This window comes from Aptenodytes patagonicus, chromosome W (genome assembly GCF_965638725.1).
Source record: "Aptenodytes patagonicus chromosome W, bAptPat1.pri.cur, whole genome shotgun sequence".
In the NCBI taxonomy this organism is placed as follows: domain Eukaryota; kingdom Metazoa; phylum Chordata; class Aves; order Sphenisciformes; family Spheniscidae; genus Aptenodytes; species Aptenodytes patagonicus.
Window position 1 is genome coordinate 34,978,854 of NC_134981.1, and position 16,078 is coordinate 34,994,931.

Consider the following 16,078-nt stretch of genomic DNA (forward strand, 5'->3'; position numbering starts at 1 on the left):
GAATTAACTAATACCCAGTTCCAGCAATAACACCTTGTGATATCAGTAGCAAATTAGATGGTTTCCCTGGGGCAACCCTCTTTTACAAAGAAGTGGTAAGTGAGATATTGGTAACAGTATATTGTGTTATGGGCTTCTTGTAATGGGAAAAGTAATGAATAATGAAGCTTACACAAATGAACAATTAAAATTGTACAATATGAACTACCTTAAAATAACAGCATAAGCTGCAGTTAACAACTAGAAAGAATTTGGAAGTTATACCTACAGGGTGATACACAGTAAAACATATAATCTGGGAAGTAGGCTTAGGCTACTGTTCCACAAGCAATTGAGTCAGCATAAAAGCTTGTTACCACCAGAAAGGTCTTGATCCCTTCTTCTCTATCTCCCCCCCCCCCCCTTATCTTGCCTTCACTTCTTCCTCCCTTCCACTGCTTCTGACCATATGATCAACCTCCTTCTCTGGCACTTGCTCTGGAACATGCTGGGTTCTTTACTGACCTGACTTAAATCACTGCAACATCAGAAAACTATTCACCTTTTATTTTTCCTTTTGTTGGGGTAATCTACCATTTGACGGGTTAAAGTGGCTCACAGAGGGATCTGGCTAAGCAGAAGTTATTAGTGGATGCCAAAGTAAGCAGCAGAGAAAAGACACAGGACATCATTCTTTTATAGATTATAAACTTATGTCGAGTCATGCCATCTCTTGGAATCATAGTTAGATGACTTAGTGGGGGGGAAGCAGGGGAAAGGGCTTCCTACTGACTTTAAAGGATAATGAAAACATTAAGCAAATATCCTCTGTAGTATAAGTAATGTCTATTTGACATTCAGACAAGTAGCTAAGAAATATTTTTTTTCAACAAAGGAATAATTTACCAGAATACAACAGTTTAGAGAACCTGCCCAAAAAGAGTTTCTTAAGGTCCAGGAATTTCTAGTTTAAAAAAAACACAACATGTTACAAGCCTGATAGCTGGGATACTTATTTGTGATGTGGAAGAGAAATATAGCATGGTCTGCAACCTTAGTCTCTAGTGTCCCAGAAAAATGGGCTAAATAACCACTACTCTATTAGCTGTTCTTGTTCTTACTGTTCTTTGTCAAACCTTACAGGAAGTGCTCAAGTTTGTCCTGATGTGAAAATTTATCAAATGCAAAAATTGTGAGATGAAAAAACATTTTCTACTCAACTCCTCATACCACTAGTTTAAACATTGATGTTGTTTTCTCTATTTTTAGAAGGTTTTGTTTCTTTCTGAGAATTATTTATTCCATTTTGTGAGAGAACTAAGAGGGGAAAAACTTTAATTTCTCAATAACATGTCTGGGATGCACTCCAATTTGAAAATTCTCATTTAAATGATGCTCACAAAAAGAATTTGTCCCATCCTATACTTGGTGCCAGGGCTGTACTTGCCGCTACAGAAAAGGAATACCATCAGGCAATCCACAGGAGGTTTGCAAGGATACAAAAAAATCCCACCAGTACTTAACTCTCTTGCATGTTCCACTATCATGGCCCACATCCTTTATCCCATTCTCTCCCTGACAAAAGCCCTGGCAGATCTGTCATGAAGTCTCCACTCAATTCCAACACTGCATTTCATTTTCATATAGTAAGCATGAATTAGGCAAGTGTAAGCATGGAAATTCAGAATATAATGCGTATTGGGCTGTGAATGGTGGCAGCTATGTATTGCTTTTAAAATCATCAAGTACAAAACTGCACATTTGTCGTTTGTTTTCCCTTAGTATTGCAGTAATACTAGGAGACATGGATTGCAATGTTCTTTAATGTCAAAGTTTTTGAAGTTGCTTTCAGAATGTATGCTCTAGTTCCCTATTTATTTTGCTCTGTTTTGTCCTCTGGCTCTTATTTTGTGTCACATGTGAGCCACTGGAGTTTAACTGAATCTCTTCATAATACTAAGTAAAATTCTAAGCTCCACACATGCTTGCATGGGATTTCTCTTAGTTTTGTTTGGTAGAAGTAACATATAGCAGCACTCTGATTAGCAGATTGGTGTGGTCTGCTCTCTTTCTGAACAGTTCTTAGTGCAAGATCAAGCTCAAAACATCAATGATATAATCTGAGCATACATTTTAATTAATAAATAATGGGGATACATGTTTTGTTTAAATATTTTAAAGGAAAAGAGCCTTGTGCCCCACCCAAGATCCTAGATACTAAAGTGGAGGAGAGTTCCGAAGTACCTATTTTAGAAGACACGTCATCATCACCAACAGATATTCAACAGCATTTATGGCAGGTTTCTACAGATATTGAAAACACTGAAAGGTATTTATAGAACTTCATTTCTAAATAAAACAAATTTCTGTCTAGGGTTTATTTATTCTTTTCCAATTAGGCAGCCAGTATTGCTACTATAAAAGGTGTTAGTAAATTAAATAGCCTGTTAACATTTCTGTTACATTTAACATATCTGAGAGCAACTCCTAAAAGAAGGGCAGAGAGAAGTGACATCCTTAATTTGACTAATTACCAGAGGGTAATTGTCAAAAACAAAGGGTAGGAAATTATAGTGCTAGCAGGCCAGGTTCTCTAAAAGAGGCAGTTTTTGTCTCATCTTAAGTGGTTATTAATTTGTACCTGAAATCTGCTGGCCTGCGGTTCTGCATTCATAAATCGAAAGCACAGAATCTAGTTCATGTCAGTTGTTTCTGCCTGCCCATAGTTATGAATGTGGAAGCCTTAGGAGGGGAGGGGAACATCATCCACAGATATGTCAAAGTGGACTTCTCTTACCCTCTTAACTATGCAGTTGAAAGACAAAACTGAGACCCTTTAGTAGGGAGTAATCCTGATGGCCAACATTTCTTTACAAAAAATACCTGTTTTGATGGCTTTGTATATTAAGTTGCTGCTGAGATTTTAATAGTAACCATGTTTATTTATCTAAAATAAAGTTCTGTTCTACTGAGAGAGTAACTCGGAGAATAAAACTGAGCAATAAGAAAGTCATGCTGCTTCATTTCTAAGAACCATTTTATATGTAGATGAATGAGGCAAGAACACATTGTTTTTAAATCCTGAAAGCCTTAAGACATTACAAGCCTGCACACAAAATTGCTGGTCTGCCATCTATCTGTAAAACAGGAATCTTTTTGCAACTTACGGCCTCTCTCAAAACATATCCATATGTAATTTGCTTTGTGAGGTGATATTTTGTTATCATATTTTCCATCTTCTGCCTTTTAGTAAATTTCATGCCAAAGTCCTCTTAAGAGGGGGTGAGAGTGACAGCACTGTTTCTAAAATTTGCACTTAATGTGCAGGGAGCTTACGTGACATGGATTAGCTACGTGTATTATAATTTCCTTATAAACAATGAAACACATTCATGGCACAAGCTACAAAATGCTGATAAGGGGTATTAAGTTGTCCTGGTTTCGGCAGGGATAGAGTTAATTTCCTTTCTAGTAGCTGGTACAGTGTTTTGGATTTAGGATGAGAACAAAGTTGATAACACACCGGTGTTTTAGTTGTTGCTAGGTAATGCTTACACTAGCCAAGGACTTTTTAGTTTTCCATGCTCTACTGACTGAGAAGGCTGGAGGTGCACAAGAAGCTGGGAGGGGGCACAGCCAAACTGGCCAAAGGGACATTCCATACCATGTGACGTCATGCTCAGTACATAAACTGGGGAAAGCTGGCCGGGGGGGCCGCTGCTCGGGGACTGGCTGGGCATCGGTTGGCGGGTGGTGAGCAATTGTACTGTGCATCACTTGCTTTGTGTATTATTATTATTATTATTATCATATTATTTCAATTATTAAACTGTTTTTTATCTCAACCCACGAGTTTTTTCTCACTTGTGCTCTTCTAATTCTCTCCCCCATCCCACCGGGGCTGGGGGGAGTGAGCGAGCGGCTGCGTGGTGCTTAGTTGCCGACTGAGATTAAACCACAACATAAATTAACATTAGTACTGGCTTGTGCTAATTTTAAGGCATATTGTGTATTTTGCCACTAGGATCACATTGTGCCCACCAACTCTAATACTGAAGGGCCAGAATAGATCATAAATTTGGACTGGATGCTACTAGTTAAAATCAGACTGGCTTAAAAGTGCTCCCTTATTAAATCTACTGCCCTTTATTTTGGTATGCATTTTCTGATACATGTATTTGAACCAAATGCTTGCCCAATAGATTTTTTTATTATTTAGTTTGATTTATTGCTCCATTATTTCAGCATATAAAGCTATACTGTGAGCCATTCCCCATTCAGTCTTCAACTGCTGTTCTATTATATCTCTTTCAACTTTTGCTTCCACAGAGATATGAGAGAAATGAAAAACCTTTTAAGTAAACTCAGGGAGACTATGCCTTTACCACTGAAAAATCAAGGTAGGTTTTATATTTTCTTCATGTAAGGAAAATTAAGATAATTAAAGTTTTTACCTTCCATTAGATCTGAAAAATCTAGGGGGTTTTTGGTAGAAATTACAAAAAGAAAAATCTAGGTGACGTTCCTTCCCTACTGATTCAGTGGAGCCAGAATTTAATATGTGAACTTTGTCCTCTTGAGTTTCGCATGAGGTATTCTGGAAGTTTATAGATATATCTATAGATAAAATAATAGACTTTTCCTGGTGACATGAAGGCAGCAGCACAACTAATTCCCTGTGTCAGGAAGCTTTCTTTTTCAAAGATGATGAAGGTGTAAATTGCACAATGATAGGGATCCTGCTGAGTGATGCGGTTTGCTTTATCCCTGCAAGGCTTGTAGCTTCTGTGATATGACACTGACCCTATGCAGAAGAGATACTTGCCTTGAGACTGCTAACAGCTTGCTTTTCCCAGTAGCCAGCTATGAGGCATCCTATACAAATGCACAGGGGACAGGATCTCCACCCTATGCGTGTATTTAGCAACGGGCCTTCATTTTGTGGCCCAGCAGTCTTAAATACTCCACATCTACAGGGGCTCTCTTTCTTCATGTGAACAACATTAAAAAGAGAATCGTTTTCCTTTTTTGTTTCTTCTTGACAATGTGTATTTCTTAAATGCTGTGTAGTCTTTGCACACTGGCAGCTGATGAAGTATGCCTAATGTGTCCTAGATCTTGTCCCAAGTAACTAAGCAGTCTAACGTTCATCATAATATGGTAAAAGATGAATATAGAATGGATGAATTCATTATACAAGTAAGAGTTTATGGCAGGATGGCTTGATAGAAAACTATTTGAAAGGAGAAAGGGAATTGCTTATGATACATAATACAGATGTGCCATTACAGATGCTGGAAAAATGCCATAAAGTCTGTGCCTAGCCTAGAAGAAAGAAGCATGGTGGAAATAAGGAAAGAAAAGACAAATTTGGGGGGTATAAAGCATATACCAACTTGAATTCAGAACAGAGACAAAGGCATACAGAATTCTTCTCTGCTGTCTACACCGCCCTTCAACACTGGCCAGAAAATCACTGATCATCTGTGCAACAGGATGGGAAACGTGTCAGCTAGAGTTTAAAAGCTCTGAGACATGCCCCAGGATCAGGGAATCATAAGAGCAGCAACTATGCTGCTCCCATAGACTACAACTGTGATCATAGTTTACAGATGACCTCTGAGAATTGATGCCTCAAGAATGGACAGTCATACTCATTATTCATACAGCACTTAATTTTTTTTTAATATTCCAAGACCTTTAATAAATTAAACCTAGATAACAGTATAAGTAAATAGAACAAATAAACAACATCATAGGTAATTAATATAGAATAGAATAGAATAGAATAGAATAGAATAGAATAGAATAGAATAGAATAGTTCAGTTGGAAGGGACCTACAACGATCATCTAGTCCAACTGCCTGACCAATTCAGGGCTGACCAAAAGTTAAAGCATGTTAGTAAGGGCATTGTCCAAATGCCTCTTAAACACTGACAGGCTTGGGATATCGAACACCTCTCTAGGAAGCCTGTTCCAGTGGTCTGGACTGTAATTTTTACATTTATATGAATTACAAGCATGGTTTAAGAGAATGATTATGAGATGACTGAATGCCATTGAATGAACTGATCTTTACAAGACCTGATCCTGCTTTCAGTTAAATGAGTGTTTTGCTGTTGATTTCAGCAACAGCCAGAAAGGAGTTAAGACTGTAAGCCCACAAAAGCTTTACATAATGTTACTGACTGCTCACAGACCTGATTTTTTGTATGGAATTCTCTTAAGTGACAGCAGGAAAGTTACTATGCTAAGAAATTCAGAACTCTTACCTATGTTCTTATAGTTAAGTATTTGTATTGCAGTAGTGTCTAGAGCCTACAATCAAAACTAGATCCCTGATATAACAAGAATAGGAACATAATGAGGCATAGTTCTTAGCCTGAAACTATGCCTGAAGATGGCTCAAATTCAAAGTAAATTATAAAGATTTTTTTTAGATAGTTCGCTGACAGTGCATGAGTTAACATAAGTATAGGCAATAATATATAAATTTTGTATGAATTTAAAAGGAGTTAATATACAAGGTAGAAAGCTAACCAGAAACAGGGTGAGCATATTGTGCTAACTTTCCCAGACAAGTGCTTTTAGTCTCGATGTGCCAAGATGTTCCAATGTTGGAGTTTTAAATGGAAATTCTCACTGATGTGCACAAATGACCACTCAGTAATATTTTTTTTCATCTTTAAATTAAGCCAGAATTTAATCTTAGGATCAATGTTTCCGAACTTGCATGTCTTCAAGATCTCAAACTACTTATCTTTAGGTTTTATTTGGGACCCTAATATTATTCATCCATGCAGGAATATTTTGACTTAGGCCTCCCAGTACTGAAGGTGTAATTTCCTTTAGGTTTCATCATTGAACTGGTATTCTTCTTGCCAAAATTTCTATTGCATTATCATGGAGATCCTGATAATTAGCATTTTAAGACTCTTATATACAAAAATCAGTTTATTATTTGCTCTATACATAGAACAATGGGATCTACTACTTGATCTTGTAGGTGCTGTTAGGACACATAAATGATATAAAATCTTTTGTGTGTATGCATGTGTACATGCTGTATTAAAATGTGGGTTTTTCCATCACAGATGATAGCAGCCTCCTAAACTTGACTCCTTACCCATTAGTACGAAGACAGAAGCGAAGATTCTTTGGACTGTGTTGTCTTGTCTCAAGTTAGAAGATTAGGTGCAGAAACACCAAGAAAATAACTTTGATTAAACCACTATGATTTGACCATTGAAAAGATAAATATTGCTACTTTTGATTATAAAGTATATTTTCTACACTAGCCTATTGCTTTTTCTCTTCTGCTCTGTCCTTCTTTTCAAAATAAGGGTTTTAATAGTCTAAAGTTATGGTGGTCAAGAACCAGCTGTGGAATAGATCTAGCATAACTAAGAATGTTTTTAAAACTTTTTAAAGTATGTTTTGCATGCTTACTTTCAACCACTCAGAGAAAAGACACATGAATTATGGATAATAGATAATTTTTAAGTTTTTTTTATTGTTTGAACTACAGCTAAAAGTTTGTGCATAGTATAGTACTCTTATTAGTATCGTATTAAAATACTAGATCATATTCTAAGTCTTTAAGCATAGAAAACTATTTAACAGAAAAAGTATTATAGTTCTAAAACATTTAAACAATATTGTAACAAAATTTGCACAAAATTTCCAGTTGCTTTTTGTGCACTCATTCATATTTAGTCTTCCACTATATCTCAATTTAAAAGCTTCATAGAAAAATATCTTAATTTATAATACACAAATCATATATGAAAATACTTAGAACTTGTAAATGCAGAGAAATCATAATATCTACATACTGTACAGTGCATAGAAGTAACAGATTTCCTTTTAAGCCAATAGTATCTCTACAAGCTTTTGGAAAAAATAAATAATTTATTAAAAGAAGGTGTATTAAAATAAACAACGTAAAAAACAACACCAACCCATTTTGTTTCCAAAAGAATTTATAGCATGATGTCTGCATATCACTAAGTATTAACTTATAGGGCATGCCAGAATTATCTCAGACTGTAAGATATTAAATGTTTTACATTGTTAATAAAGTTTTTTATTTAAATTAAATGTTGTCTTGTTTCTAGTTATATTGCCAGAATATATCTTTTTTTCTAATTTTGTTGTCAGAGTACTACAAAAAGTTTTGGTAATTTTTCCATTTCAAGATGTATGTTTACAAAGACAGACAAAAAATTATGATGAATATATAATTGCTAAAATGACAGCTAGTAGCAGCAATAGATATGAATAGGTCAGACTCATTGTACTGATATTTCAGGATGATAGGCAAGGCACCACAACTAAACTTGTGCTAGACTGCAATGCTATGAAACCCATAACAATCTGTAACTGCTGCATAGAGCAGGTCACCATACCCTTGTAGTCAGTAATATATGAGGAAGGTGACCATGAGCCCTTCTGCCACTCCACCATGACCCAGCATGTCAACAGGAACCAAATTCCTTCTTACCGTATGAGGGTTTAGTGGTGGGTAAGGAGGTATTGTTTTCTTGTCACAGGAAACACCCAGACAGAAAATATATTTTTGAATAATCAGGCCCCCAAATAAATACTTGAAATGCAATGAGGACAAATACATCTAAAATGCCCTCATGGAAATTGTGTTTCCATAAGCAAAATTAATTCCATCTGAGGAATGCATGACTAAATACTAAAAGAGCATATAGCTGCAAGCACAGTAATATTCTTTAAATAGCACAGAAAAATGTAACTGTAATGTGTTATAAGATTTCAAGTCACAAACTATTCTTCAAAGTACACAGCATTTAACACAGGGAGACCACTATACACTCACAAAACAGTCTGTACTTGTGAGCATGAATGCATTTCTAAGAAGAATGGAATCAAAGTCCACAGCAGGAAGTTTTTTCAAAATTAATTCTTTGACATTTTCCCCACATCCCTCATGAACAATGTCCTTGTTAATCAGATCCTAGTTTTCCATAATAAGTTGTTAAAGAATGTCTAAAAGATGGCAGCACTGACGTTTTCATTAAAAGTCTACAAACCGATAGACTTGCTCTATGATTCCATCCCCAGAAATACAACAGGTTTTGCAACTGTTAAAACTTTGGAAAAACAACTCCTGATGTCTAATGGCTATTAAAAAATATTGTCTGAGGAGATGATCTGTAATTACAATTGACCAATTAATTTTGGTTCATCGTAAGTTAAAAAGCCAGGCTGATACTATTTTATTAATCCTGTGGACATTAATGCCAAAAAAAGTGTATGAACACAAGACTGTATACGCAGCAATGCTACGAGAGAGAAAGGGAGAAAGAAAATAGCCTTTATACATCTTTCACACAAGCATACTGTGTTAATTCTTTAAAATCTTGTTATATTGGTACACACAGAAATTGCTGTATCAGGTCAGTGTGATATCTTTTTTTAACAACTATTTTCAAAGGAAGATGGACAGATTAAAGCAGTAAGTGTGTCTAGTGCAGTACCTGACCACATATCATCACATGGAAGTTAACATGCCAAGTTACATGACAGTTCATATCTCTATATTTTTATCGCATCTATTGCGATGGAATACACATTAATGAGACAAATGTATACATGTTAATTAATTATGCAAAGCTCTTGACATCAATCATATCTCATCACAATGAGTTGCACAACTTTAGCACATCCTGTGATGGAAACAGATTTACGTATGTTGTCTTTAATGGTTCTAAGTCCTTTTTGTTTGCACTGTTTTAAAGTGTACAGTAATATGCACATCCTTGTACCTTTTGTTATTCTGGAAACTAGTTGTGTCTCTTCTTCCTGAACTAAAGACTACTAAAATTTCAGGCTTTACTCATTTTGAAGCCTTTTCGATAGTTCTAACCAATTTTGCAGCTTTTCTCAAGCCTCTTGTATTTATTATACCTTTTACTAATCCTAATGGACACATGTCTTAATTCCCAAGCTTTATGACCACTTAAGGAATATTGGTGATCAAGGGTGAATGGAATGTCCTCCAGTTATCTTTTAATAGATAGTGGCCATGAACCAAGGCCTGGTAAGTATCTGAATTGAAGAGGTGTTAAGGGATAAATTGGCTTAGTTATGAATGCAGAGGATTATCTTTCACTAAAATTCAAAAGGAAAAAAAACAAACAAAAATTTTAAGCCCCAGAACATCATGTAGGTCCAAGAAGAATAAATATTAATGATATTACTACATTTTAGTTTAATGGAATAGGGCAATGTGCAATCAAAGTTAAGAAGTTCCCACAACAAAACGATATACAAATCACTTTGAGATGATATAGAACCATTCTATTTGCTTATTTTCCAAGTATTATAAAAAAAAGACAACTTTACATTGATAAATGTCTGAATGCACGGAAACAAGCAATTTAGGGAAAATACTGGGGAAAATAGTACTTGCTTTCTAAATCCTTAATGGGGTTTGAACATTTTAGTTGAAGATGCAATAGGATAAAGGCACCACAACTCTTCTGCAGGGTAAGAAACAAGAAGCGCAATTTCTGTACCCACCAAATATGCCAATTTCCACCAACTCTTTTTTATTAAAACTTTGTGCAGCTCCTGCTTTTCAGAGCAATCCCAAATTCTTTATAACCACCATTCACTTGTAGTACCTTTCTTCTTTTCACAGATATTTCACATTATACAAAATGCCTGTCTAAAAAGTCAGTTATCTATGTACAGTGTAAAGTTTTCTAATGTTGTGTCATCTCCCAAGAACAAAATCTAATCTAGCCTAATCACCTAGTCTGTCCTCCCACTTCAACTGGCTTTTTCTAGCTGAGTCCTGAAAACCTCCAAAGATGGAAATTCCACAGCTTCCCTGGGCAACCTGTCCTAATGCTGCACTACTTTCTAGTGAAGAACTATCAAATATAACAGATTTCTAATGTTGTATCATCTCCCAAGAACAAAATCTAATTTTAAGTCTGCTATATTATTTCTCAATACTTTTAACCTCCTCATCAGCTTTTGCGCAAAAAACCCCAGATGAATACTCTTCTTTCAGTGCAAGTGGATGGTAATAGGTAGCCACAACACAAAAAACCCCATAGTTCTTAGTAAATGATACTATAATCCTTATTGCTGCTTTCCCATATTTAATTTCTATATTACAATTTAAGCATTTCTGTGATTGAAGGAAGGTCTTTCCACTTGACCCTTTCATACAACTTCCGAAAGAAGACAACTGGGTATTGGAGAATTGAGAGGTATCTCTGAATAAAGTTCCTGCTAATTCATGGGGTTTTTGTAATTTCTAAGGAAGGCTACCATCTGATTCCCTATAGATGAAACCTTTTAACACCTTCTATTAAAAAAAAGACTGCAGAAATCATGTCTACTGATGACTTGTTCAAAATTTCTGTTCTTAGTGGAAGAGGAATCATAACATTTAATGTAAATGCTGGTTGGTGTGGCAAAGAAGTTTTCTGCCATTTGAGTATTTCTGTGTTCCAAAACCCTAGGATTTAATAAATAAAATTTTAATATCTTAATAAAGATTTTCTTTTCTAGCATTCTTTTCTTCTAATCAAGACAACCAGCTAGATACAGAATTTGGCTAGCTATTTCAGTTTTAAAAAAACCCAAACACATGTAATATAATGTATCATCTTTGATATCTGAGATCAGATCTTCTCTTGCATGGAATAGAAACAATTCAGGTGTGATAGTCTTTTTTTATCCAGCCCAGATCATGTCACTGTTCCACCATGTTTACATTTTCCTCGGATCACAGAAAGAATGAGAACAGATATATTACTAACCAACCTCACTGCCACTCTGATGTCCTTTTAGACTGATATGGAACACTATTTTGTGTGAGCATGAAAAAGGTTTAAAATAAAAACTATTACAAATGCATTTTTTGTGGAAGAGAAATATCCAGTTAATAAGGAAAGTAGCACACATTATGAGGTGTGGGTAGCCTTCACAACATTGATGAGGCTGTAACAAACTTAGCATGATTAGGGAAAATGCAACAGGAATAGGTGATTGAAGTTAGGGGCCTTGTCAGACTTGCGTGTTGCGAGGCAAAAAAGCTGAAGACGGCATGTATGTTGGCAAGCTCACCACAGGCTGGAGAAGGAGTGGAACTGGAAACCTCACATGCTATTAGTATTCATTCTGCAGGTCATACCATCCTTTGTTTCAGCTTTTGTCTGCCACTCTTCAGTGCCAGTCTTTCAGCAACTGCCTCTATGTAGATATTACTTCCATAACTTACGTAAGTGCTTCTTTATAGGCAGAATCACAGAGCTGTCATTGGCCTAGCCAGGAACAGGCTTCTTCGTTGAAGTGCTTCACATATGGCTGTTTGGGACTTCTGCGCTATTGTATTACTGCTCTTTGGGCTTTTCGAGTTTAGATTTAATAACATTGGTGGTGTTCACCCAGAACTAGGTGTGATATTAGTTGTATATCCAATCACATCTGTTGTTATCTCAAATCCTTTGAGCCCCAGGTAGGGCACCAAAAAGGACTGTTGTGGTCACAAATCTAAAACACAGCACCATACAAGCTACTATAAAGAAAATTAACTCTACCCCAGCCAAAACCAGCACATCATGCCATCGTAAGGAAAGTTTAAAAATACAACTTTAAATTCTACTTTTATCTTGATTTGAAGTTCAACTTAGAAAATCTGTGTCAGAAAAATGGGAAAAAGATAATAAACTTTTATCCCATTTCAAGAATAAATGCACAGTGATGCACTGCGTCGGGTCCCCATTTGATCAGCATCGGTGTCCCGGGGCTCCCACTGTGGTAACGCTACGCTTTCATTAAAGCCAAAGCTTTCACTTGCTGAGTGTTGTGCCTCGTCCCTGAGAGATCTGCACCTGCTTTTCGCTCATAACACTTGGCGTAGTCTGCAGGATCCATCATCTTTTTAAAATGCCTACTGGTGTCATGTCAGTGTAAAGGTGAGATTCCTTATTATCTATGTAAGCCTGATTTCCCCTCTCTGTAATGTGACAACTCTAAGGATGTAGGCCTAGGCTTTTTGTGCAGCTACTTTTTAAACCTGTGTCACAGCTAAGCTTCCTTCAGATTTACCATTCCCTTCTTCAGTTTTTAGGCTGATCCTCAGACTGATAATTGTCTGCTGTTGTTCTGACCTCTTCAGGTGTACTTTTATTATCCCTTCCTCCTCACTAGTACTTGAGACTTCACTTTATTTCCTATTATCTGTAAATCTTCTTGGTGTGATATTTATATCCCTTCCATTTTTTCTAAACATAGTTAAGTGTCAGTAGTAATAGGAATTCTGGAGTCCAAAAGACCACCTGGTTCTATTTGTCCAGTCTGTTGCTGTCTCATGCAACCACATCTTCGTTTGAGCCATTATATGTACCAAGCTCCACCTTTCGGAAGTTGTATTTCTTGCTCTTCTGGGACTTCCGTCCTTTGATGTATAGAAAGTTTCTGCCAATTTTCAGCTTAAATTTATTCCTGGATAGCTAATACCAATTTGTTTGTATACTTAAATTATCTTTTAAGTGTTCTTTCTTTGCTGTTGTTTACTTCTTATCCCCTAATACTTAGGGAGGACTATACCCTTATAAACTTGCATTTTGCTAATTGAAAAATCAAGTTTTTCTAGTTTCCTGTAAACATTCCTATAGCAATATCTTTAGAGTGAAAATGCCTTCCTCCTCAAAGACTGAGTAAATACCAATTTTCTTCTTTCTGTTTTTGAGTTCCTTCAGTAACAGTTTACTGAAACAAGACCTAATACAATGCACTTACCAAATTTAGAGGGAAAAAACTCAGTAAATGAAGGCTTTGTTTAGAAATACAAAAGATCTGTTTAAAGCATCCAGAAAAGAGCAAAAACATCCTTAAATTTAATAACATGAAGCATGTGATGTTTTTTCCCCACTTATATTAGGAATAGCTTATTCATTTTTAGCCATCAAATGAAAAGTAATCTACACATATACTCATTTCACAACAGAAGATAAATGTTTCTTCCTCTGCTTTTTCTTCCTTTAATTTACTTAGCTCCTGTATTCCCAGCGTTAGCTTGGAAAATTCTTTTTTAGACATCTAGGAAAATTTAAAGAAATCATTTGTATTGTCAGCATTGAAAAGAGACTTTTTAATCTTTTCTGTGCTGCAACTTAGAAGAAAAGGTAATAAAACTTCCAAAGCTGGCAGGGGGGAAGAGAAAGTTGCTGATCCCAAGAGCAACACTCTTTTGGCCGTCTTTTTTCCGGATTCAAATCATTAATCTCTTTCAGTCAGGAGAAGATACGGTAACAGCAGAAACAGCAATTGCACATGGAACGGATCTGGCAGATGTTCTAGAAAGAGAGCATTATTTAAGATTCAGAACACTTTAGAGATTTGGAAAGGTTTGGCAAAGCAAATTAGTAGAATTTAAATGTAACAGAAGAGATTTCCTTAAAGAAGTCAAGGTTTTATATCTAAAAAATTATATCTTTCAAAGGATTAAGAGTCTGCTTTTTCTCCTTTGAAAGAAATATGCAAGTTCTCATCAGTACAAATCCACAAAAAGACTTTTTTTGTTAGATCCCAATCTTCCAGCCTCCTTCCAGTACCTTGCATTCCTAGTCCCTGGCACAAGCAACCTAGTCTCATAGAAAGAAAACTTCATCCTCCTCATCTTCCCTACTTCTTTTATTCTGAAGTTGGACTTAAAACCACAGTAACTTCTTTAATTCCAATACCTCACTAGAGAGCTGATCTGAACTGAGGAAGGACCTCAAAGGGAAATTTAGGCATCCTGTAGTAATTGTTAGGCAAGTTAGCCTTTCTATAGCAAACCATCATATACTGGTTAGCTAAATAGAGAAATAAAATTATTGAGTCAAGTGCTGTATTAGGAAAGTTTTTAAGATATATGCTCAGGTATTTCTGAGGTCTGTGAAACACCTATCAGCATCTGAGTTTCTTACACTTTGTTTTAAAAGGTTTCTGTTACATATTATCTGAAGCCTATTTGAGACAGCTCATTATTAGTGTCCAGTATTGGAGGCTTCCTGTTGTCTTCAAAAATAGATTTTTTTCTCTGCAATGATTACCTTATTTAATTATTGAAAGTTTGTAAAAAACATGGGTTTAAAAGTTTAAATATCCCCAGACTCCTTGCATAAGCCCAAGTCAAGAGTTTAACCCATTCCTTTCTAAATATAATGTGGAAAACTGAAGGCTGCACAGTGAATTCCATATATCATGTAGTCCCATTTACCCACATTTCTTACATATATGGAAAAGGAAAACATATCCTTACCACACTAGTTTTTACAAGTTTTGGGTTTTTGTTATTGTATTGCTGTGACTCCCATTTTTTTGTGTGTAATATTTCAGCCAAATTAATGTTTGTTTTATTTGGATCAAATAATTAATTTTGAACTTGATCTGTTTTCTTAACAAGTAGAATTAAACCCTAAATCACAGGAAACTCATACTTTTCAGAGTATAACAGGTCATCTGTTTTGGAATAGATGCTTTCCCTGCAAGTCGAAGAAAAGAGAGATAAGAGTGAAAAAGAGTCATAAAGTAAAGAGAGAGATGTAACATCTGTAAAGTATTCCTTGGTGTTGTCCTTTGGAATGCATACAGTCCAGGATCAGTTAAGGCATAATTGTCTCAGTGAACTGACTCTAAATTTTCCTGCAGACTAGAGCACCAAAACTTCGTTTAAAACTTTAGTTGCCACTACCACCAAAATAATTTCCATTAGGTTCATAAGTCTGGAAAGTAGTTCACACTTGGTTTGGCTGAAGAAACAGCTGTTTTTTATGGACTTTGCTGAACTTTCTGTCAGAGGACAAATGACTTACAGTAGAGGAAAATGAGTAATCAATAGGAGTTTAAAATAAACACTACAAGCACGGAGCATAGCTTAAAGTAGTATTTCTGTTATATTTAAAACAGTCTTGAAACTCCCCTTTCCTCAGATCTGGGCTGGATACTAAATAATCTATGATTAAATATTTTGAAATAGATGTACATATAAAAATTGGTTGCTGAAGTTGATCAGCTGTTCTTGTTTGCATTGTCTTAGGACCATATGTCTTCAATTTC

The 16,078-nt window shown here is 35.8% G+C and overlaps 1 protein-coding gene across 3 annotated transcripts in view; it reads left to right on the forward strand.

The window, feature by feature from the left end:
* LOC143171908 (regulator of G-protein signaling 7-binding protein-like) overlaps positions 1–16,078 on the forward strand; it is a 67,840-nt gene that overhangs the window by 48,401 nt on the left and 3,361 nt on the right. The window contains exons 4-6 of one of the 3 annotated variants that reach the window (XM_076361086.1): positions 2,161–2,308; positions 4,309–4,379; positions 7,075–7,451. In XM_076361086.1, the coding sequence (XP_076217201.1) occupies positions 2,161–2,308; positions 4,309–4,379; positions 7,075–7,166 (311 nt within the window). In that variant the 3' untranslated portion in view covers positions 7,167–7,451. Of the gene's footprint in view, positions 1–2,160; positions 2,309–4,308; positions 4,380–5,270; positions 5,304–7,074; positions 7,452–16,078 lie in introns of those variants that run through there. The other 2 variants (XM_076361088.1, XM_076361087.1) reach the window with 2 other exon arrangements.